The sequence below is a fragment of the Protopterus annectens genome, chromosome 14.part0 (assembly GCF_019279795.1).
Source record: "Protopterus annectens isolate FY-2018-M chromosome 14.part0, PAN1.0, whole genome shotgun sequence".
Lineage (NCBI taxonomy): Eukaryota > Metazoa > Chordata > Ceratodontiformes > Protopteridae > Protopterus > Protopterus annectens.
This window is the reverse complement of record NC_056748.1, coordinates 26,218,845-26,244,823: the sequence shown is the minus strand read 5'-3', so window position 1 is coordinate 26,244,823 and position 25,979 is coordinate 26,218,845. Positions and strand designations below refer to the sequence as shown.

Genomic DNA, 25,979 nt, shown 5'->3' with positions numbered 1-25,979 from the left:
ATTGTATTGCCTATGATCGTTTATTCTCCTTTTGTGGATGCAGTTCCTTCCAGGGTCCCATCTCCCTTTATGGAAAGGCACCATACTAAATCACCTTCCCTGGTTTCGTCTCACTCCTCCAGAAGTTTAACTGAAGAAGATGTGGATAGGATGATGAGGAAGTTTCTCTCGGCACAAATCCAGGTAGGTGTGTTACGGGCTCCTACCACTTTGGGTCAGGAGGCCCTTCCTTCGACCACACCACCATTTCAGACTCATTCTCTGATCTCTTTGGTTGCTTCAGAGTCCCTGGATCAGAGTCTTTTGGCTCTGTCTGTTTTGGATCCAAAGATAACCCTATCTTTGGATCTGAAGCTAACTGCGAGTGCCACAGCTCCGACATTAGTGGAGCTGAAGCTTCCTTGTCAGATCCGAGGTGCTGGGATCAACTCTGAAAGTCTCTGAGCTGTCTCTGCACCTTCATGCTTCGGTATTGGACAACTCAGCTCCAACTTCCTTCTCTGTGCGTGGAGCCTCATTGTTCAACTCCACAGGGGCAGCCAGCTCAAGACCTCCAGTCTTCTCAGCAGGGTTTCATAGTTTCTTCTGACACTCCCCCAAAACATCCCACTGAGGATGTCCCCAGGAAGAGAAAGTGCAAGAGGAGGTGCTTTGACTCTCCACATGAGTCCGTCACTGAGAATACGGACGTCGATGAGGGTGAAGAAACCCCACGATCACCTCCAGAAGATGTCTCATTTGGATACATTCTTAAGATCCTGAAACAGAGGAGTGGTTGGACCCCCAGCAACCCTTCTTCTGAGGATTCACCATTTCTGGAGACCTTTAGAGCTGGCCTATCTACTTCCTGGGTCACTCCACCTGCCAATGAGCTTATTCATCTGGTGTTTCGGCGGGCATGGAAGGCACGTGATGAAGTTGAACCAATACCCAAAAGGCCAGATAGGATTCTAGTTCCACCTGCAGGGAAGGAATTTTGGGCTAAAGGGGTGCTAGTGGATGCCATGGTCATGGCTGTGGGTCACCAAGATGTTCTTCGTGTTTCACTGTTGCAGTCATTACATTTGGGTAATCTGCTGGCAGGTTGCCCTCAGTCGGCCTGATTAACAAAGTCTTGGGTCCTGCGTCAGTTGCTGTCCCTTCTTCCATGATGTCAGTTCATCAGGGGTATAAAACATGCAGCCGACGCCATTTCATCAGACTTTCTTGCCGCGCAGTGCCCGAAACAGAAGCAGTTCGCAAGTGCCGATCAGCCGAATCTTGAAATTTTCGTTTTCGAGTTTCAGAACCGAAGTCTTCAACTAAAAGCTAAGTACCCCCTTGGGGAAACTTTTTCTTGCTCCTTACCGATGTCAGTAAAAGTTAACAATTGCATTACTTGTGGGAAGCAAATACCTCATAAGGATTTTCATTTGCACTGTATTCCTTGCCTATGCCCTGACCACAAACGTACCTTGCTGTCGGGTTTGTGCTAAATTTAATCAACGCACAATTAAATGTCGGTATATTTTTGCTTCTAAATATTTTGGCTCAAGATTTAATTATCCAGAAATGTCGTCTGTTAGCAATCCAACTACTGGAATACCTAAAAAATGAAAAGAAAAAGACAGACACAGACTGTCAAGGTCCAAAACTGACAATGATGTCTCTAAACCAGTCGCCAGTTCGCCAGTACTGAGTGAGGCGCTTTCGCAGCCCCTGATACCTGCTACTTCTGATTCGCAGGCCTCTACTGAGACCCATTTGGAGTCCGGTATGCTGCGAGATGCTTCAATTATGGAACCCGTGGATGTCTCTACCTTAGATGGGTCCGGAGCCACTGTGCAGGCTTCTGAGGGTGTTTTCAGGCCTACAGATTTGTATATTAGACCGATGCCATCTTCAAAACCAAGGCCAAAATCTAAATCTATGTCTAGAAAACCGAAGCCTGGGCCGCATGTGCAGGCCCCTTATGTCTAAAAAACAAATGATCAAAATGGCTGAAGATTTAATTACTCTGATCAGGGGTAGCCAACCCCCTCCTCCTAAGAGGCCTAGGCAAGACATTGATTATGAATCTTCTGAACAGGATTCTATTTCTTCTGACTCTTCTAATGAACAGGATTTGTCTATTCCTACTTATGAGGACTCTGACGCAGAAGATTGCATTCCTTCTGCTTCTCCCCCTGAGGATTTTTCTTTTGGGGAAACTTTAAATACCCTAATGGAACATTTCCACTGGGAAAGTCAGGATTTCTCTGAATCTAAAAAAGAGACTTAGGAATTTTCTTCTTCTTCTTCCTCAGCATAGGCCTTTGGCTATACCTCCTGTTCTAGACATTGTTGATGATGTTTTTTCAGAATCTAGTATGGCCCCTGATTCTCTGCCTCCAGCTCCGTGTAAGCCAGACAGATACTACAGGGTTCCTGACTCCCACAAATTCCTTTTCAAAAATCCTATTGCTGACTTAAACCTCAACACAGAAATAAATAGGACGTACTGGATGGACAGATTCATAACCCAGAGGCTCCCTACACTCTGGAACAGAATCCCAGTCCATGTTAGGCAGAGCCCCTCACTGACTCTATTCAAGAGAAATCTCGACGAATGGATGGGAGATCGTAGGTTTAACCCAGGGGTCATCTCTGTGTCACTACTACAGAGGCATAGTAAACTAAACCCTAAAAGGGCGTAGTATTCTCATCCGAAGGGGTGGTGAAAGCCACACACACTCTGGCTAGGCTTATAAATGCCTTAGGGCAGATAGCCTAGTACGAACCTATGATGCTGAAACCATTTCTCAGGGTCCGAAGGGCATTAAGGCCTCTACTGCTAAAAATACTACCCCTTCTGACAGATTAAAGGGCGCTGGATAGATGGGGTAAGAAGGTTTACACTTCTGCAACCTTGGCAATCAGGGCTTTAAACTGTCAATTTCATATGCTTAAATATAAACAGCATATCATGGGACTACTTAAACAGAAAATGATGTTAATTGCTGACTGTGTGGAAAATAAAAATTTACAGGATTTATTGCATTCAGCTGAACAAGTTGGAAAACATACTTTGCAATGTGGTTTTGATTCCTTGGAGTCCTCTTGCAGGGCTGCTCTAACTGGATCTGTGCTAAGAAGGCATGCTTGGCTCAGAGCAAACTCTGCCTGACCATGTTAAAGCATGGCTTATAAATGCCTTAGGGCAGATAGCCTAGTACGAACCTATGAACCTATGATCCTGAAACCATTTCTCAGGGTCCGAAGGGCATTAAGGCCTCTACTGCTAAAAATACTACCCCTTCTGACAGATTCCAGGGCGCTGGATAGATGGGGTAAGAAGGTTTACACTTCTGCAACCTTGGCAATCAGGGCTTTAAACTGTCAATTTCATATGCTTAAATATAAACAGCATATCATGGGACTACTTAAACAGAAAATGATGTTAATTGCTGACTGTGTGGAAAGTAAAGATTTACAGGATTTATTGCATTCAGCTGAACAAGTTGGAAAACATACTTTGCAATGTGGTTTTGATTCCTTGGAGTCCTCTTGCAGGGCTGCTCTAACTGGATCTGTGCTAAGAAGGCATGCTTGGCTCAGAGCAAACTCTGCCTGACCATGTTAAAGCAAAATTGTTGGATGCTCCTTTACAACAGGACCGTCTCTTTGGTAATAAGGCTGAAGAAGTGTTAAAAAAAGATGGAAGATAAAGCTAAATATATGCAAATTGTGAAAGAATTCTTACAAGTGCAACCTCCAAATTTAGTAGGCACTGGCCTACTAAGAACTGGTCCTTTCCAGTCCCTTCGAGAGCCGCTCAAGTTAAATCCAGACATTCCACAGGCTCCAGGTTTCAGTCACAAGGAACTTTTAGAACAAAACAATGGGGTGCCTCCACCTCTGGAAACAACAAGGCACCTCCCTATGGTAAACAGTCTCAGTGACTTCCCTCTACAATCACCAAGTACTTACCTTTAAGCCACCCCTTTGGGGAAAAACTGGCACTTCATGCACGAAACTGGCAATGTTTTACCTAGGACAAATGGGTTTTAAATATAGTATCTCAGGGATACAGATTTAATTTCCACACGTTGCCAATCCCAAACGGATGGCCAGACCTACCCCCAAATCAGTGGGCAGAGGCCCAGAAACAAGTTCTGTCCCTCATGAGCATGGGGGCTATTCATCCAGTACCAGAAGAGGAAAAGGGACAAGGTTTCTATTCAAGACTTTTCCTGGTACCCAGGAAAGACAAATCATGGCGTCCAGTTCTGGACTTATCCACTCTAAACACATTTCTAGACATTCCAAAATTCAAGATGCTGACTCTTCAACAGTTACTACCTATGCTAGGCAAAGATGCCTGGTTGGTAACTCTAGACTTAAAAGAAGCTTACCTGCATATCCCAGTCAGGGAATCTTGCAGAAGATACCTCCGCTTCAAAGCAGGCTGCTTGCATTACCAGTTCGCTGCACTGCCCTTTGGCTTATCTACTGCGCACAGGGTCTTCACAAAGTGCCTGGCTCCAGTAATTGCATTTTGCAGGTAAAGAAATATTCAAATATATCCATACCTGGACGATTGTCTAATTCAGGCAGAAAACAAGGACATTCTTCTAAAGCATCTGGCGTTTGTAAAAAGGGTTCTAACCTGTCTAGGGTACACCATAAACGAAAAGAAATCACAACTGGTACCCTCTCAAAAAATTACATTCCTGGGTGCAAGCTCGAATACAACTGCCCAGATGACTTACCTTACGCCAGAAAAGCAAATTCAATTGGTGACTTGCTTCAAACAGGTGGCCACAAAAACCCTGCTATCTGTAAGACAAATTCTGCAAGCCTTTGGGTTCATGGGCTCCTGCATTCTTCTAATTCCATATGCAAGACTGCATATGAGGAAACTTCAGTGGAACTTAAAAAGTTTATAGAGTCAACATTGTCACAGCCTGGAAACAATGATTCCTATCATACCTTGCCTGCAACTAGAGTTCCTATGGTGGGCAGAGGCCTGCCACCAAAACAAGGGACTGCCATTCACTCCACCCCCTGCCGCCCAAACCTTAACTACAGACGCATCAGACTATGCTTGGGGGGCTCATCTGGCAGGAAAGTGCATTCAGGACAAATGGAGCCCAACTCAAATGCACCTTCATATCAATCAGAAAGAGATGCTGGCTGTACAGAATGCACTGACAGCCTTCAAGGACTACCTTCATCCAGGACAATTAATGATAAAGACAGAACACCACAGTTATGTGGCACATAAACAAGTAGGGGGGTATACATTCCTACCCCTTTGCAGACTAGCCATGGCATTGTGGAACATGGCCTTGACCTACCAAATACAACTACAAGCTCAATTCCTGCCAGGAAAGCTAAATACTCTGGCAGACGAACTAAGCAGAAATTTTATGGACCCACACGAATGGAAACTGGAACCACAAATTGCAATACTTAACTGAGATGCTTCACAAGGGCCTATCTTTTTCTTCCATAAAAATCCATGCCTCTGCCATTTCAGCTCATTACAACACAGAACCTCCCCTCTTCTCTCATCCTCTGCTAAAGCTGTATCTCAGGGGGGCCAAAAACATTAGACCTCCCAGGAGAGCGCCAACCCCTGCATGGGACCTCAATTTTGTTTTGGAAAAACTCATTCTCCCTCCTTTTGAGCCAACTGCTACTGCAGACCTAAAGTTTCTCTCCTGGAAAACAGCTTTCCTTTTAGCAGTCACTTCAACTAGAAGGATTTCTGAATTACAGGCTCTTATGGCAGTGGAGCCTTTCATTATTTTTCATGTGGACAGGGTGTCTCTCAGGACCAATCCATCTTTCATGCCTAAGGTGGCATCCAGTGTGGCTCTTAATTAGACAATTCATCTGCCAACTTTCTTTCCCAATCCACAGAACAAGGTTGAGCAGATTCTGCATTCATTAAATGTACACAGACAACTTAGATTTTACTTAAACAGGACAAAATCTCTAAGAAAATCTGAACAACTATTGGTGGCATTTGCTGCAGGGGCAGAAGGAAAGGCTATTTCAAAGCAGACTATTTCCAAATGGATCAGCCATTGTATTCGTTTCTGCTATATGCACCATGGTAAACATATCTCCAAGGGGATCAGATCTCATTCCACCAGGGCTGCATCTACTTCTGCAGCCTTTCTCAGAGGGGTTCCTACCAGAGACATTCTAGAAGCTGATACCTGGAGCTCAGTTCATACGTTCACCAAACATTACCATTTACCTCTCTTCTCTAAATCCAGAGCTGGCTTTGCCACTGCTGTCCTGCAGGGCCTTATAGCTGCTCCTAATGCTGTATAAATCCATCCTCCCAACCATAGCTTTGGGAATCTACCCAAATTTAATGACTGCAACAGTGAAACATGAAGAACATAGTACAGTTGAGTACACTTACCATAAATGTAGATGTTCGAATGTATTCACTGTTGCAGTCCTGGTTACCCACCCTCCAGCCCCCTGTTTTTCTCTTACTATATCTCTACTTTCTTTTTCTATGCTTAAAAGCCTTTTTGGTGAATTTGCTTTTGTTTGGAGGTATATTTTTTGTGTTTTAAATTTTATATATATATATATATATATATATATATATATATATATATATATATGTAAAATTTACTCCCCATTTGGGGGGCACCTGACATCTGGGTTAAGAAAAATTGATGTAATGGCATAATGGCATCGGCTGCATGTTTTTATACCCCTGACAACCTGACGTCATGGAAGAAGGGACAGCAACCGACGCAGGACCCAAGACTTTGTTAATCAGGCCGACTGAGGGCAACCTGCCAGCAGATTACCCAAATGTAATGACTGAAACAGTGAATACACTCGAACATCTACATTTATGGTAAGTGTACACAACTGTACTTTCCTGTGTTCATCTCCCTAACAGGGAGTCTAGGGCAATCGACAGGTTTGGGAAGCATGTCTACGCTTTAGTGACTTTTGCTCTTAGGTCACTGAACTATTTGGCACATTTTACTACGCTGCAAAAGGGTTTGATCAAAGAACTTTCAACTTCCCTTTCAGGGACCATTTCTGCTGAGACCCAATCATCCGTGGCTTCTCAGTTGGCCCTCCTATCTGTCTCAAATTCATCCATGAGGCTTATTTTGCATGCAGCTGAAGGCGCCTCAAGGGCACTGGTTTCAGGTATGTCCAGTAGGAGGCATGCCTGGATGCATTTATGTGATTTTGCAGAGCTCTTCAAGTCCTCGTTCATCAGTGCTCCTTTTGACGGCACTTCTTTGTTTGTCCTCCAAGTGAAGGAGACATTATCTAGGTGTGAAGAGTGAAAGATCCTCTCTACAGTGGACATACATTTTTTGACCCCTCAAAGGCCCTTTTCAAGGAATCAACAAGGTGGTTGGAAGATGTGGTTCAGGAAGTCCCAGGGTTCTTTCCAGGACACACATGGAGAAAGTTCCCCTAGGGGCAGATGGGGGAACTAGACGATTATATCCCAGCTGCAAAATGAGGGGTCCAGCGATTCTTTCTCTGACAGAGATCCTACCAGCGCTCCTGAAAGGAGGCCCGATTGACCATCTCTGGAGGCAGTCTGGGGTTGACTATCCCTACACCAGAGAGCCTGGCTAGACATAAAAGATACATGGGTGAAGAAGATTATTTCCAGGGGTTATATAATATCCTTTTCCCTTCCACCTCCAGCTCTATGAAAAATTCCCAGTGGTCCACCCAGTCAGAGGAAAGAAGCAGCAGTACAAATACAAAAGCTGCTAGAAAGAGAGTCATTCAAGAGGTCTTGCCAGACCACATAGAATTCGGAACTTACTCAACATTCTTTTTAGTGCCATAGAAAACGGGACTGGAGACCAGTTTTAGATCTCAGCAACTTGAACAAGTCAGTCCGACACACAAAGTTTTGGATGGTTATGGTTCAGTTCATTCTCCCTTTTCTGGACAAGGATGACTGGATGTGTTCAATAGACCTTCATGATGCGTACTATCACATAAAGATGAACATACAGTCCAGAAAGTATTTATGCTTCCGGCTGGGAGCCATTCTTTACCAGTTCAGAGCACTGCCCTTTGACCTCACCACAGTCTTCCGTGTGTGCACCAAATGCATAGCAGTTGTAGCAGCTCACTTGAAATTGCAGGGATTCCAGGTGTTTCTATATCTGGATGACTGGCTCATTACTGCCCCGATCAGGCTTCTGTTGATGAGGGCAAGAAATCAGGTACTCCAGATTTGCTGTTATCTGGGGATGACCATAAATTACAAGTCTCACTTACAGCCAACTCAAAATTTAGAATTCATAAGAGCAGTTTTCAACACCAAGTCAGTGATAGTTTCTCTTCCTCTCTCAAGAGTACAAACTGTCAGATTACAGGTCAGAAAAATAATTTGCAGTACCAAGATCTCTGCCCACTTGGTCCTTCAGGCTCTAGGATCGATGTCAGCAGCAGTAACCTTAGTACCTCTAGCTAGATTACATATGAGCACTCTTTAATGGATGTTAGCAACACAGTGGTCTATTCTTTACTAACACATTTCAGTGCAAATAAGAATCACTCAGGCATGCAAGAGAGATCTCAGGTGGTGGATTCAATCAGATTGGGTTCAGCAAGGTCATCTATTCATTCTGCCTCAGCCCAAGGCTTATAGTCACCACAGACTCATCACAATTGGGGTGGGGGTGCACTTTCTGAGGAATACAGTCCAAGGCACTTGGTCCCCGAAAGAGGCCAACTTGCATGAAGATGTTCTACAGATGAGATCAGTGCTCTTAGTATTGCAAGCCCTCCAGAATGCCCTTCCTTCAGGGACAGTTGCTATTCAAACAGAGAATATGTCAGTAGTTTGGTACATCAACAGACAAGGAGGGACAAATCATACCCCTTGTGTCGCAAAGCAGTCTGATTGTGGAAATGGGCGATCTAATCCAACCGCTTTCTCACAGCAATGCACATTCTGGGGAAGTCCACTGTGATGGCAAACAAATTGTTCAGGTCCATTCTTCTACCTCACGAGTGGTCTCTCAACAAGAAAATGACAGAAATTATTTTTTTTGTCAATGGGACCAGACTTGCTGCGATCTTTTTGCTGTTTCCCTAAATGTAGCAGCTACTTCACCCTAATCCTCCCACAAGGGAATCACCGAGGGATGCTCTACTTCATTTTTGGTCTCCCAGTCTGCTTTATGCCCACCTGCCAATTCCATTTATTCTGAAATTTCTGCAGAAAGCTGCCAGGTTGAAGAGCAAAGTCATCCTGATTGCACATTACTGGCCTTAACAGATTTGGTTCTACTTTACTTTACCAACCTTAGATTCTGGATCCAATTCCAGACCTCCTGTCTCACCCGATAGGCATGATTCACCGGACAGCTCAAACCTCAAGCTTACAGCCTGGTTTCTCCAATTCTGTTAATGGCCAGACAGCCAATGCTGTCTTCCGTTGTCCACCACATCCTTTTATTTTCCTATAAACTTTCGACACAAAAACTCTCTCCCAAGTAAATAGAAAAGATTTGTTTACCAAGCACAACAAAATCATGTTGAGCCATGTTCAGCTCCGATACATAGCATACTTGATAACCAAAAAAATCCACTAGACAAGTGGAGCAGGATCCACAATAAATAGGGCAAGAGTCTTTAGCGAAAAAAAACAGCTTTAATATCGCTTTTGTCCCCAAAGAGACTTTCTCAGAACCAACATCAAATACAATTCAACCAGTTCTCCTCATAAATATAACCTGACACACCTTGAATTAATTACTTAGTATACTGATAAAACTAATTAACCTGTCAAACAACCAATCTTCTTCAATTTACAAAGCCATAAACACATAATACAGTGCAATGAAAAAGTATTTGCCCCCTTCCTGATTTCTTATTTTTTTGCATGTTTGTCGCACTTAAATGTTTCAGATCATCAAACAAATTTAAGTATTAGACAAAGATAAACCCAAGTAGACACAAAATGCAGTTTTTAAGTGAGGATTTTATTTATTAAGGAAAAAAAACTATCCAAACCTGTATGGCCTCATGTGAAAAAGTAATTGCCCCCTAAACCTAATAACTGGCTGGGCCACCCTTAGCAGCAGCAACTGCAATCAAGCATTTGCGATAACTGGCAAATGAATCTTTCACATCGCTGTTGAGGAATTTGATAATGTGCAAAAAATATTTAAATCAGATTCTGAAAGCATTTCTACTATTAAACAGTGTTCCAGATGAGAAACATTTAGTTGTGGGGTAAATTTGTTAAGCATTCTCCTCACTGCTATTTCATCATCTTGGAACACTGACCATGACTAACTCATTCAAGCCTATAGCTCCTGTTTTGTATACTTCCAGTTCACACCCATAGCTTCTTATGGCATCCAGGACTTTTTTGGGTCTGGCTTCATATACTAAGTGACTTACCAGCAAATAGGCAATATTAAAAAGTGCAAGGACTTATTAACAAAATGACACTGAAATTGTTAATCTAGGATGTTTTGCAGTAGATAATTTGATCAGTTTTTTTCACATATTCATATTTTCATAACTGAGAGCCCTACGTTCTGTTGAAGAGCATGGTGTGTGATATACCATGGTGGGAGTCTGAAAAAAAATCATCAGTGTCATTTTATGTCACGCTGTAACTGATATATTGCTAGCTTTTGTCACAAATTATGAAAGTAAACAATATTTCCGTATGTGCTTAATGCAAGTGACTTGCAAACTGTTGCATGACATCAGGAGAAACTTTAGATGTTGAAGAAAACTCTTTAAAATTTGCACTGCATGTTGCAAATCTTGAGAAATATTCAATGCTGTTTATTCTGCTAAGTATACAGTTAAGCATATGTTTTTGTATTTCTGTAACTATCTCAGTAAATATGTACTTGTAGAGGAATTTCTTGATGTCATGTGGAAGTTGTCTGGTTAACAAAAATATTCTAACCCTGTATGTCTAAGTTATACTGTTTCCAAGTTCATTGTTTGTGAATGTTGAGCAAAAAATATAATTTTGGGTTTGTGTGCATTATAATATATTATAGTATTTATGGAAATGCTATGAATGTGCTGTCACTGCAAAGACTGCTACTTACTGATAACGTTACATTTTGTACAGTTTTAATAACTTTTATTCACAAAATATTTACTTTCGTTTATCTGTCCTTTTTAAATTTACACTTCAAAAAATGCTCTTGAACGCAAGATGTGTGTGTAGGCTGCTAGAGGTGTGAAATTCAGTACCACTAAGGTGTTAATGAGCTATGATAACTTAAACTTGCCAAATGTTTTTTGTATTTAAGGTCATAGCTGAAGTCATCCTGATTTATGGTATTGTGTGCCTTATTAGTGCTAGTTGATTAATTCATTTAAAATAAAATCAATATTCTTGATTAAGTGGAAAATTTCTTAGCCTGGTGTCGAGTCCGAAAGATGCTTGGCAGTACAGTATGCTTATTCTGATTATTTCAGTGCTGAGCCATTGTATAAAGTAGCTGAATACTGTAGGGTGTGGGTTAAATGAGGCTTTCCTAGTAACAAAATGTAGTTGAAACAAGCAGCTAATGGCTTGTATTGCACATAGGATATGCTACTGCTGAGGAGCAACCAGCATGTACAATGTATTCATTCTTTCTCCTGTCCCCTCCCATTTGTACCCCCCCTCCCGCAGATTTATGGCTACATAATTTTACCCTAGGTGTCCCCTGTACATGTATAGTGTATTCATTCTTCTAGTTTTAAGATAAGATCCAGTGAACCTGTCACATAGATGGATTAGAAAACATTTTACTATGCTACATAATTGTTTCCCTGGTGTTGAAAATTATTGTATGCTGAATTTCAGGTACTTTCTAAAGTTTATAGAGAAAATATATTTTATAATGGTCTTGTTGGATTTGATTTTTTTCAGGTATAAGTGATTTTGTATCTGATTACCAGCCATCCCCAGTGTCAGACTCAGGACTAAGTTCAAGTTCTACCTCTTCAAGCATCAGCTTAGGAAACACCAGCACTGCTATGTCTCATCTTGCTACCACCATTTTAAATGATGTGGATTCTTCAGCAGAGCAGGATGAGAAAGTAAAGTTGCTTATTGAATTCATCACATCACGGTAATGTTCATCATTTCATTTAACTTTTACAGTACTTCTGTCTTCTTTTCCTACATTACACAGAAGTTAATATGCACTATGTTCCAGTGTGGAATTGTTTTTGATTTCAGAGAAAAATTATTAAAGTTATTGATGTATTTTGCAGTATTCATAGTCATTACTTTGTTTAGTTTGTGCATGCTTCGGTAAAAGCCTTTCAAGATGTTTTTAGTAGTCATTGTCGGGAGCTTTGCTCTTCACCGTAGTAAGGTAGACTGTCCACTTTATCCTCATTTTTTACCCCTGTGTTTGTTTATATTTTGTTCACTTATTGGCCCGAACATTTCACTGATTTGTGAAATTCTGTTCCAAAGTTCCAGTTTACCTCTTGTTCAAACCTGGAGTCATCCCAGGGAGGGTCAGCATGGGGTCAGACTCGATTGTCTGTAGGTAACGCAAAAACTCTTGTGTGTAGTCCTGCTTTCTTTAAACTTTCTTTATTTTTTTTTTTAAGTGCAGTCCAACTCCATCAGCAATTGACATCAAGTAAGGGTCTGTTTTATAGGCCAGGTGGGACACATGCTTACCAAGTCTGGCTACAGAGCAAGCATGCAGTTTGACAAGTCAGGCATTTCATTGCAGTCCTCCTGCTTCACATTTTTCACCTAGCCTTTGGCAGTAAAGATTTGAACCAAACCACTTTTTTCCTTGAGATAAAAACAGTTGGCATCAGCTGGTCACTGTTATCCCCAGTCTTCTCATTTGCCCTAGTTGCTAGTTAATCTCAGGCCATTTGAGTCATTGGGCATCATTTGTGTGTTGCACATGGACGGCTGATCTGTGACTGAGCTGTAGCAACAAAGCTTGATGGGCAAAGTGTCATTGCATCATCTGTTAGTTTTGTTTTATTTGTATACTACTACCAATATGTGATGGCCACCAATATTTGTCGTCCTCACACTCTGACAGTAATCAAGGAGCCTGAATCCTCACCACTGACACTGGAGAGGGACATGCACTTGGAATACAAATGGATACACTCAGTATTTCCAGATGCAGACTTCTATGCATCAAGTGCAATTTCCCTTAAGAGCACACAGGGAACACATTCAGCCTGGGGTCTGGCTGTCTCTATATCTGTCTCCCTCCTGGTCCCCACTAAGACTGTCCACTGGTACAGCAGTCGGGTTAGGTCCTCAGCCGAGTGTCCAAGCCAAGTCCTCCAGCACCCTCACTGTAAACCCAATGCTTTGTGTCCCTGCCCCAAGTAAGCTGACACACACACTCTTTAAGATTTAATTTAAACACACACACACACACACCTGAGGAAGGCTGGCACAGATTACCCACTCTACCAGCTTTGCCCACACTATAAGGTAGTTATCACTGCCACCAGTCAGTTACTATAATGCTCTTAAAAAGGGTGTCCAGTTATAAGGTGCAGTATTAATACTAACACAAGTGGTAGTTTGCCAAGATGGCTAGGTATTCTGGAGTGGCCCACACAGTGTCGCCAAATAAATGTAAGCACACTCAAAAGTTAAGTACTGTCTACAAGGGTCAGCCACAAAAAAAGGTTTTAAATACGTTTAATAATAAAAGTACATGGAAATACTGAATATTCACAGTAAACCACAGAGTTCAGACCACAGGAAATATTGAAAAGAACATTGATGGACATACTCAGACAAATAAAAAAAAAATTCTAAACTAAGCCTCACTATATTCCTGACTGAATCTAAAAGCATTTTATTATTCCCTAGGTAAGTTGCTTACCACCACAAGGCAAGATGCTGTTGGTGACTATCTTTCTTTCTGGCCTCCCAAGCAGAATACAGTACTCTTGAGATTTCTCTTTGTAATATCTAAAATATAATTTCTAAGAGGGCTGACAGAATGACCTCACCTGGTCACATGGCTCTTGGTTCTTGTAGTATTCCCTTTTAAGCTGAGACAGGAAGTTAGCAAAGATGGCCACAACACACATCCAAATGTTTGACTGTCTGGGGCCTCCCTTCTTTTCACTGAGCTAATGGACACAGGCTATTACCCAGACCCAGTGACTCTGGTCCTATTCAGCACTGTGAGGTGCCTTTTAATGGCTTAACAGCTGATGTACATTTCCCTTATTTTTCTTAGTTAACCTCTTTTATGCCAGTATTCTCTATTAAAACACACGCATTTAATTCAGCTACAATAATACATGTACATTTCGCTTCATTTCAGCAGGGTGTACTGTTGATACATTTCAGCACAAGCAAAGCTCACAAATAAATTTTCAGCACAAGCATATCTACAGAATCAGTTTGATACACAAGTGGCATGCGATTCTAATACATTTGTAACACAAGCATCTTGTATAAATCACTTTGATATTCAAGAGAAGTATCATTCTTTACAAAACTACAGCCGGCGATGCTGGCACTTGCCCATATCAGTGTCTTTCATGGAAAATATTTGGATCCAAGGTTGTCTATTTTCATCTATTTCAAACATATGGGCTGTCTGATCTGACCTCTGTGCTATATTTGAAGGTTCTTCGGATTCAGAGCTCTGACCCCTCCCCATAATTCACTTCTCATTTGCCAGTCAAAATCTTTGGACATGTGAAAGTGCTCTCCATGTTGTGTGGATTGCTTGGGCTCTGCACATTTGGATGTGGACTGGCAGTCCTGCTCTGCCTTTAGTACGAGTAGAGGCAAGCTGTTTCTTAAATGGATCCATCCAGCACAGTCTGGGTCTACTCCTTCACCCTCAGCTCTGTTCCCTTCCAAGAAAGACCAGCCTAAATCTGAAGATAAGGGGAAAGAAAGAGAGAAAGAGATTGATAAGGATGAGAGAGAGAAAGAACAGAGTAAATCTCCAGTCAAGACTGCTAAAAAGCACTCCCAGGAACTGATAGCTTTGCTCGGGCCTGACCCAAAAATTGCTCGATGATCGGATCCAGCATCTCCTCGAGTCTGTCCAGATTTGTTGAGAAGAAGATACTCAGTAGGACTGTTGAGTCCCAGATTGCACTTCACTATTCTCCAGGAAAGACTATAATCAAGACCACCACTGGTGGCATCATCAACTCGTTCATCTCTAAGTGTAACAGAACTGGATGTCAAAAGGATGGTGTAGATGCAAATGTAGTTTGGGGTTATCCTGGTACCATCCCCTGGGAAGGTACTGAGCACTGGCCATGCCACCTCCCCATGTCTTGAATCTGTACCAATCCATCCTTTGGGTCCAGGGTTATTAGATCCAACTGGAACTGGAGCAGTTTTGTCAGCACTGGAGCTGCTGACAACTTTGACACTGACTGCTTCCCCTATCACTTTTGACAGCATTGCCATTGGATCAAGAAGAGACTTTGAGCTGAAACATCAGTGCTGAGTTTTTTTTTGGAGGGGGGGCAAGTCAACACAGAGATTCTTGGAGCCATCCTTACTTCTCAGGGTTTCAGCCCTTGATAGCTTGGATCCGAGATTGGATTCAGGGCTGGGAGTCATCTGTGATGAGGATTCCCTTCCTCCTTCAGATCAGAGGGGTTAGCCTTGGGTACCGGTGGTTGCTTCGGCCTTTGAGGTTTCTCAAAGGGTTTTAACAAGTTGAAAGAGAAACTATCTCCAATCTGTATGGCTCTGCTCAAACCCCAGCTGGGGTCTGCTTCCTCTCCTCCTCATCTTAGACAGGGACAGCCAGTACCAAAGGCTTCTTAGGTAGTCTTCTCTGTCGGTCTCCCTTCTGATTCAGAACCTTTTGTTGCTCCCCCCAGAATGTATTCATAGAAAGTGGACTTGCAAATGGAAGAACTTAGACTCTTCCCCAGAGTCATTCACAGAAGACAGTGACTTAGAGGAAGGGAAGGATTCCCTTCACTCCCTCTCTGAAGATGCCATTTTTGGCAATATTCTTAAATTGATGTAGAGAGGGGGTTGGTCGTTCCCAAGACTCTTCACTTGATGAGTCAGTGTTCTTGGAAGCCTTTGCTTCCAGACCAGCATAGTCCCGGGTGGTACCACCTATTGATCCCCTTATCAGTCTTATGTCTCAATGGGCATGGAAGGACTCTGATGTGGTGGAACCCATTTCCAAAAAAGTGGGTTGCATCTTGGCTGCACCTAAGGACAGGAAACACTAGAGTAAGGGTCTACCAGTATGGTGGTAGCAACAGCCACTAGAAAAGAAAAGAACTGTTGGAAGTGCGTTCATGTGTTCATTCTTCTAATATAGAGTCTGAAGCAGTGGACAGATTTGAGAATCAGGCCTATGCATCAGCAATGTTCACCCTTAGATTGTTGAATTATTTACTCATCTAACCAGTTTTCAGAGAGACTTGACGAAAGAGTGTACAAAGTCCCTGTCAGGGTTATTGCCTGTGGATGTTAAGAAAACAGTGGACGCCCAGCTTTCCACCGTACAATCCACCTCAAATCTGGCTGTGTGCCTGCTATCCATTGCAGCTGATGGCATGACCAGAGCAGCAAGCACAGGCATTACCATGCGCCACCACACCTGGATGTGTCTTAGTGACTTTGCAGAAGGTTTTTAGTCATCCTTTGTGACTGCCCCTTATAATAGCTCAACTTTATTTTGAGCCAAGGTTAAAGACACATTCACCAGGAGCCAGCAGGATGGTAAAACATTCTCTGCAGTGGGAGTCTACGTCTCAACCGCACAGAGATCTTTTTCTAGGAACTAGAGTTCGGTGAAGAAGATGTGGTTCCATAAAGCACAGAGCTCTAAATATGCCACCCCAAGTGACCTCCCAGTGGCACAGGAGGATGCAACTCTATTGGACGATGTTCTAGAGGCAGAGGTGGGCAGCATAACCAAAGCTGTTATGGTCCTTTTACTGAGAAAGCCTGTCAGTGCTCCTGCTGTACAGTTGCCCGACTGCTACACTCTTGAAGCAGTGGGGGGAGGGGGGGTCCTATCTTTGCATCCTCAAGCCTGGCACAGAGTCTTCAGATTCCTGGTTGCTAAAAATAATATCCAGAGGCTATTCGATTCCCTTTTCCCTTACACCACAGAAAAAGAAGAAAGTCCTAGGTGTTCCACTCAGTTAGTGGGACTTGGCAGCGATATAAATTTCAGAGCTGCTAGAAGAGAGCCATGCAGCCCAGTCCCCTATGACCAGTTAGAGTTGTCGTCTATTTGAAGTTCTTTTTAGTACCAAAGAGAATGGGGGACCTTAAACGCATTTTTGTTATCAGTCACCTAAACCAGTTTGTGAAACATACAAAATTATGAATGGTCATAATGAAGCCATTTTACCTCTGCTGTGGAAGGATGGTTGGATGTGCTCCACAGATCTCCAGGATGCCTATGCTATCATGTCAAAGTAACAAAGCAGTCCAGTAGATTTCTTTGCTTCCGGCTGTGAGCCAGTCACTACCAGTTCTGGGCCACTGCCTTTTAGTCTCACCACAGCCCTTAGAGTGTTCGCCAAGGTCATGGCAGTGGTAGCAGCGCACATGCATCTGCTAGTGATAAGTCTTCCCATACCTCAAAGATTGGCTCATAACTGCTACCTCCAAGTATCTACTGTTGTGACATCTGCTTCAGTTGTTACTGGACTTAGGAATAACTGTGAAGCTAATAAAATGTTGGCTAACTCCAACACAGAGTATAGCGTTTATAGGATGCCACTTAGATACCAGCCTACAGATAGTCTTCCCCAGGCCAGAGTTCTGTCACTTCCCCTCACAGCCATACTAGTACTACATTACCCATCACCACCAGCGAAGTTACTTGTGTGTCTTTCAGGCCTCATGGTGTCCACAATTCTAATGGTCCCTCTAGCTATATAATGTGCTGCATTGCACTTCAGTTGTACAGTGGTCTCAGTCCATCCACCCTTTGTATTTAGAGATTTGAATTACCGAGGTCTGCAAACGGCACATCACTTGATGAGTAACATCCCCAACTGTAACAGAAGGTCATTCTTTCCAACTCGCAGATGGCAATAGTAACCATGGTTGCCTCCCTTCTAGGGTGGGGAGTGAGGCACTTTGAAGGGAGTGTGGCCCAGAGTAGATTGTTGTCACTAGGGGTCAGTCTTCACATCAGCACTTTGGAGTTGAAGACAATCCTCCTAATGTTGCAGGCATTCCAGGATCTCCTCTCCATGGGTGTAATTTCTATACAGAGAGATAACATGGCAGTGGTATGGTACATCAGCAAGCTGGCAGGGAACACATTCTTATCCTTTATGTTGAGAGGCCATGAGAGTTTGGCAGTGGCCAGTGCCTTCACACCACTTTCTGATAGCAGTGCACATCCTGGGATTGTCCAGTGTACTAGCAGACAAATTCAGCAAAGCAGTCCCTATGTCTCGCAAGTAGTCCCTCAATACTGCAGTGATAACCTTGCTGTGAACTTTTTGCATCCTACCTAAACGCAGAATGCAGCAGGTATTTTATCCTGATCCCTCCAAAGGGACAGTCAGTGAGGGATGTTCTGGTCCACACTTGGCCCCCAGGCCTCCTATATGCCTTCGCTCTTTTGCTCCTAATGAAATAATTCATACAAGAGGCAAAACAGTGCAAGACCAGGGTGATCCTTGTTTTCCCCCTTTTGGCCCCAACAGACATGGTTTCCCTACTTCTGACCACTACCAGTATGTCCCCCTTACATGTTGGATCACTAGCCGAACCAACTGATTCATTCATCTGGACTGCCTTTTCCAAACCAGAAGTCCATGAAATCAACCGCATGGTTCCTTCAATTTTGAGCATAGCCAGAATTACCAGGCTTTGCCCTGCGGTGGTCAGTATTCTTTCTACTTCTCAGAAACCATCCACTAGAAATAAATTATCAGAGTAAATGGAAAAGCTTCACCATTTGGCCTTCTGTAAAGGTATGGACCCTTTTAAAGCACCTGTTCTATCCATGCTAGAATTTTTATCTGAATTCTTTAATAAAGGTTCCAGATTTGACACCATCAAGGTGCAGGTGGTGGCTATTTAAATTTTCATGTTGGATGTAAGTAAAGACAATCCAATAGCTTCACTGAAACTTTCCAAAGCTTTTTTGAAAGGTACCTTTCTGCTAAGACCTCCTGTTAGAGACCCAACCCATGCAGAGGACATCTCCATTATGCTGCAAACTCTGACTCAATCTCCATTTGAACCTGTAACCACAGTAGATCTAAAATTTCTTACTCTGAAAGAATTTTCCAAGTGGCATTGACATGAGCCAGACAAATTATGGAGTTAATGGTTCTGTCATATAATCTTCCGTATGTAGTATTTCACAAGGATAGTTTCCCTTAGAACTAATGCATCCTTTATTGCTAAGGTGGCATCTGAAGAAAACCAAACTCAATCCGTCAACTTGCCACTGTTTTTTCCCAGATAGTCAAACAAAAGAGAAAACTTGTTACATATGTTAGATGCCCACAGGCAACTCAGATTCTACATTCACAGAACAAAACAATTCAGAAGAGGCAATCAATTGTTCATTTCATTTTCAAAACCAAAATTAGGGAAGGCAGTAACGAAGGTTACTTTGCCTAGCTGGCTGCCAGATTGTTTCTCTTTGTCTATCATAAGAAGAATTTACCCTTACTAGGTAAACCAAAGGCTTATTCAACTTGGGCAGTTTCTTCTTTATGATTATCCATAGATGACGTTTGTTCTGCAAACACTTGGTCTACGGTACGCACTTTTGTGTCCCACTGTAAGCTCAATCCAGATTACATTTTTCCTTTGGTTCTACCATACTCGGCAATGTCCTTCTTTGATACCTCCCAGATTAAGAGCTTGGCATTCTGTCCCATATGTTTGAAATGGATGAAAGTAGACAACATTGGAAATAAGTTATGTACTTACTATAACGTTAGATCCATGTTGTCTGATTTTCATCCAGTTCAAACTCCCTCCCAGTCCCCTTTCAAATTTTCACCTATGGCTTTGAGATGATTGAACTTTTATTCCCTGTCTATGCACAGTCATATGAAACTGTACCAACTGTTCCTCAGCAGGCTGGGACTGTCTAGCATAGGGGTTCCTTCTATAGGATGTTTCTGATATCAGACAAAAAGGGGGCAAACTCAGTCTGAGCACCTAAGGTGGAGTCCAGGGAATTATGGGTAGGGAAGGAGTCAGAGCTCTGGATCCAAAGAAGCTTCAAAGTTGGTGCCAAGGTTGGATCTGACAACCAGTGTGTTTGAACCAGATGAGTATCAGGCAACATGGATCTAACATTATGATAAGTAAATACATTTTGTTTATTTGCTTGTATGATTGCTCATCTCCCATGTTTTCATTCAAGATCTTGGAAATCATTGGAACCTCTCATCCCTGTTGTTTATTGGCACACAATTGCTACTCTGCATATTCTGCCTGGGACTGGACTGTCCTGTTTTTAAACTCTGTCAGCTCATTGCACTCCCAAAACGTATGTTCCCAGTTGCATCTTTTTTCCTCATCACACCTCCATCGTTTGCTGTCTGCCACAGGAAAAATTCTTTGAAATCTGTTTTATGGTGCAAAAATCCCTATATAATCACTTCCAATCAACAATCTTAGACCTTCTAGAAGTTGTTGCGTACTTGTGAGCCATACATATGTCCTCCCATTGTTCCTTTGTAAATTTCTTTGCCGGTCTCCTTCCAGTTTTTTTTAACCACCTCTGATTGATTCTTATAGTTGTCATGCTATAGTTTGTATGCACTGATTGATTCTTAGTTATCATGCAATATTTTATATGCCCTGCTAATTATTCCTTTTTTAAATGCTGCTTCTTTTCTAGACCCACATAAAAATTCTACCAGCACAGGCCTTTTGCTTTTAATTCCCCTATCCCTTTCTCTGCCTGTACTGTAATAGCAATCCCTGGTATGGAAGGCATTCTGTAGTATGCAGTCCAAAAGTCGTCCTGGCCCCAACCCACTCTTACCTTTCCTTCTTTAGTTATCTGCTCCCAATATTTTTGTCGCTTTGCTGGTTTTCTCCAGTAAATTCCAGTCCCCTCATGCTTGTTTTCTGTCCCCATAATTGCAGTAATACCTATTGGCAAAATCTCCTGTCTCCATTCTAGTGTTGGCTTAATTCTTAGCGTACTTTTTGCTGTTTTATGGGTATAGTAATCTGTATGGTGGTTATTTTCCTAAGATCTGCATCCAAAATTGTACTTTCTCTTTGTTGTAATATCCTGTATGGTGGTGGTGATTCCCCTTAAGAATCTGAATCCAAAACCCTCTCTCTCCCCTTATTTCTTGAACTCCCCACAACACACACACACACACACACACACACACACACACACACACACACACACACACACTTCAGCATCCCTTTCCATTTTGAACTGTAACCTTTTACTTCTGTTTTGTGTGTGTCTGTGTGTATGTATATAAATATATGTATATATGTGCGTGTCTGTGTGTGTGTATATGTATATATATATATATATATATATATATAGAGAGAGAGAGAGAAAGAGAGTGTGTGTATATATTTCTATATGTATATGAGCATTAAACGTGCAGATCTAAAGAAAACCCTTCAAATCAGTTAATTCTAAACCACCTTGTTCTAGTGGAAGAATCAACTTATCTTTTGCCCTCTTCCCCTTCCAGATAAATTCCTTCAACTTTTTATTACTGTCCACAACTTCTCCTCTGGTGAATAGAATGTCTGTATTTTATTTTATTTAATTATTTAACACTTGTTTACTGGGGAAGTCCGACTGGGATAAAGCCCATTTTCAGAGGAGCCTCGGGGAGAAACACTCCAGATGCTGTATATAAAAATTAAATGGACTAAAAGCATTTTCACTGCTTGTACCTTACTATCCAGATCCATAAACAAAGAGCTTCCAGGTTTCTCAGTTTTTTATTGTCTTTAAGTCTCTTCCCACATATCCTTGACTGTAATAACAGAAGCCTCATTTATCTGTAGATCTGAATACTTCATATTGTGTTTCCATAAATATGGGTATCACTGAATTACATGATTAGAGGCGATATTGTTTGTTTTTTCTTTGTAATTTTATATCCTGAAAATATTTGAAACTGCATCAGTATTTCACAGCACTATGATGTCCTTTTCTGGATTTAACAAGGATAGAGTAATATCTGCAAATAAAGCCAATTTTTCATGATTACCATACCTGTTGTATCCGTGAATTTCTTGAGTCCCTTATTTTCTTTGCCAGTGGCTTTAAATATAAAGCAAATAAGAAAGGGGAAAAGAGAATACTCCTACCTGATTAATACAAAGAACTGTTCTGCCCAAACCTCCTTCCAGCTACATGAGGCATCTGTGATCCAGGTTGGAGAGATTCAGCTGGGTCCTCCTCTGCCATATTCTTCAATTAAATTAGATATTTTTAAGGTTTGGTAAGACCTGCCCCCACTGTTGGTGACATGACCTGATAGTAGTGTCAGGTGTTTTGCAAGCCTTTCAAGTCTTTGTGCCACTGTTAGCAAGCATATGTCCATGTGTCAATGCTGTCTTGCTTAGCAGCTAATACTTGTCTCACGTTCATCCAAAAACACATCATCTGAAGCCCAGAGTCTGATCTTCCTTCCCTCTTCATCTACAAGGTATCAGAAAACCTGGAGGCCATCACAGATAAATAAAGAAAATGACTCTTTCTCCTCCATTCCATTCCTCAGTAAATGACCCATTTTATTTTGGGGAATCCTGGAGGCCCATAAAGTCCACCAAGGAATGACATTTGGCTCCTATCCCTACCATTGAGAAATGGCTTAAATGAAAATCTCATGGAGAAGGAGGAAGAGTATTGGATCATATCCATCTCTTTGGGAGGCCGTCATGAAGAAGAATGCCATACAAGCAGCCTAGAAGGATCTAGATTATGCTAGTTTGGCTTCCAGGAAGGACATATTACCACTGTAAGACCCCAGCTGAGTGGACCAAGGTACTGGTCAGGCATGCTTGATAAGTAGAATCCTGCATGATCTTCACAATCCAGCAAGGGGTGGCACCTCAGCCCGCAAGATTTTCACTATTGCTACATTACAGTAAATTATGAAGTATTGTACAGGGTGGGCAAAAAGGTCGTCTTTGTGACATCGGGGCTTAATTCCACCAACTGTCTCATTGGTCCAGATTGTGGTCCCCTTAATGGATCAGGCACATGTATACCATTCCTGGGTCTGGGCTTGAGAAGGAGCAAGTAAAGAATTTACACAGTGGATCCATATGACTTGCTACAGTTTTGAGTGTACTGACACCATTGGCTAGGGTAGCAGTCTCCAGTATGTGCATATAAAAGATGAAATGGCTAAGGAGCTCCTCCTTTAAGAAAAGGCTGACAGTCCATCCTGGATGCTCTGTTCCGTTGCCATGCTTTATTTAGCTGCCGTTGTCAGAACCTGATGGATGAGCTAATGAAGCAGAAGCAGTGTTTTGCCTCTGTGTGTTTATGAATGACTTTTCATATCTCCTCCATACCCCCCCTCTGTTCATCGTCTAGACCTAGACAACCCCTACCCCAAGAAAAAATAAGCTTCCTGGTAGACCAGAAAAGTGCCATGAAGTACTGCATGGCATTTAATTACTAGTTATGGTAGATAAGTTCCTCAAGAGGATGACTGCATTGGTTCAGTGGTTATCATTCTCACATCTGCAGCTTACCCTTAGGGAAGATATCCCATGATCTGAAGTTGTTTTCATTTGGTCTTCAATGTGAGGGACTTGGATCTAGCCCATTCTGGATCTGTCAACCATGAACCTGTCCATTGCCAAGGCAAAGTTTCGGATGGTCACCCTTCAGTCCATTCTGCCCTTCCTGCAGATGAAGAACTGGATGGGCTTGGTGGTCCTCCAGGATGCATACTACCATATCAAGATGGGCAGGTGCTTACAGAGGTTTCTCCGCTTACGACTGAGACACAATCATTTTCAGTTCAGAGTACCCCCCCCTTTGGACTCACCACTGCCTCTGGGTGTTTACCAAAGTCTTCACTCTGCCACCATGTACAAGACATTCTTCAAGCCCAGTTACCCCCAGCAGGCTTAGTTCTTTGAGTGTTGGGGTTCATGGCCACGGTCACCCTTGTTCCAACAGAGCACCTTCATATGAGGATCTTTCAGTGGACCTTAGCGGTTCAGTGGTCCTTACTAGACCTTCATCTGTCCCATCTTTTTCGACTGTCTCGTGTTTGCAGGGACTCCCTTCTTTGGGTGGCTCCAATCCCAGGACCTTCTTCTGGGTTGGCCATTTATTTTTCCCTCTCCCACAACCACGGTGGTCACGGATGCCTCCCTGCTTGGGTGGGGGGAGCATTGCATGGGAAGAATGGTCCAAGGCACGTGGTCTGCTCTGGAGACTAGTCTGCATGTCAGTGTCCTGGAGATGAGGGCGGTGGTTTTGGCTTTGCAAGCTCTCCATGTCTCTTTTCCTCCTATGACTGTTGCCATACAGACAGGTAATATGTCAGTGGTCTGGTACATCAACAAACAGGGGGGAACCAGGTCCTATCCCCTTTGCTGCGAGACCATGAGATTGTGGGAGTGGGTGATCTCCACCAGCTGTTTTCTGGTGGCAGCGCACATTCCGGGGAAGTCCAACATCCTGGTGGACAGGCTCAGCTGGTCTATTCTGATGCCTTATGAATGGTCTCTGAATCCATCTGTAGCAGACAAGATCTTTCTAAAGTGGGGTTGACCTTGTGATCTCTTCCTCGCTCCTTCCAACACAAAGTGCAGCGAGTATTTCATTCTGCCCCCCCCCCCCCTCTGGGGGAGTCCCCCAGAGACACTCTAGTCTATGCTTGGCTCTCTGGTGTTACTATATGCTTATCTTCCACTTCCTCTTATTCCCAAGTTCATTCAGAAAGCTTGGGGGCTGGGGAGTTCAGTTATCTTCATTGCCCCATTCTGGTCTTGTCAAGTTTTGCTCCCCGACTCTGTGGTTTCATATAGTGTGTCCTCCCTAGACTCTGGATCCGGTCCCAGATCTGATTTTGCACCCGTCAGGGGGCTCTTCACCCTGATCTAGTCAGCCTAAAGCTCAAGGCTTGCCTGCACCAATTTCCATAATAGCCAGGAGTCCTGGGTTTTATTCTCCTGTTAAGAAGATCTTGATTATGGCTGATAAGACTTCTACAAGAAAGATCTACTATAGCAAATAAGTGTTTTTCGATCTGGGCTTCTCAGCATGACCTGGATCCCTTTACAGCTCCAGTCTCTGCCATTTTGAATTTTTTGGAAGATATTTTTAATTGTGGAGCTAGTTTTTCTACTGTTAAGCTCCAATTGGCAGTGATTCCCAATTTCCATGTGGGCGAAAATGTGACCTCTTTAGCTTTTGCTAAACTTTTTAAGGCTTTTTTGAAAGATACCTTTCTTCATAGGCATCCGGTTAAGGACTCCACGCTCCCTTGCAATCTTACCTTTTTTCTGCAGGCTTTGGTTCTCCTCTATTCAAGCCAGCTGCCTTGGTTGATTTGCAGTTTTTGTCATGGAAGACTGCATTTTTGGTGGCAATTACCTCGGCTAAGAGGGTTTCTGAACTTTCAGCATTATCTATTAAGCCTCCTTACCTAGTTTTCCATAAAGACTGTGTGTCCCTGTGGACCAATCCATCTTTCTTGTTGAAGGTGTCTTCAGAATCCAGTATTAACAAGGCCATTAATTTACCAGTCTCTTTCCAAATTTCTAAAGTAAAGGAGAGTACAAACTACTCTTATTAGACGTGCACAGGCAGCTGTCTTTCTGCTCGCATAGAACCAAAAGCTTGTGTAAATCGGATCAGCTTTTTGTCTCCTTTTCTAAACCTTTTTTGGGAAACATAACACAAGCACTCAGGTCACTCCAAGGCAAGTACAAATATGACTCAGTCATTGTCCATGCTGGTGTGAATGACCTGAGACGTACCTCCCTGGACTACATGAAAAGAGACATAAAGGAGCTCTCTGAGCATGTAGCCCAGGCCAGTATGACCCTGACC

At 42.7% G+C, this 25,979-nt stretch overlaps 1 protein-coding gene across 1 annotated transcript in view; it reads left to right on the top strand.

Moving 5' to 3' along the window:
- Positions 1–25,979, top strand: part of FRYL (FRY like transcription coactivator) — a 3,917,685-nt gene that overhangs the window by 2,731,469 nt on the left and 1,160,237 nt on the right. The window contains exon 40 of the mRNA XM_044055727.1: positions 11,885–12,086. Coding sequence (XP_043911662.1) covers positions 11,885–12,086 — 202 coding nt within the window. The remainder of the gene's footprint in view (positions 1–11,884; positions 12,087–25,979) is intronic.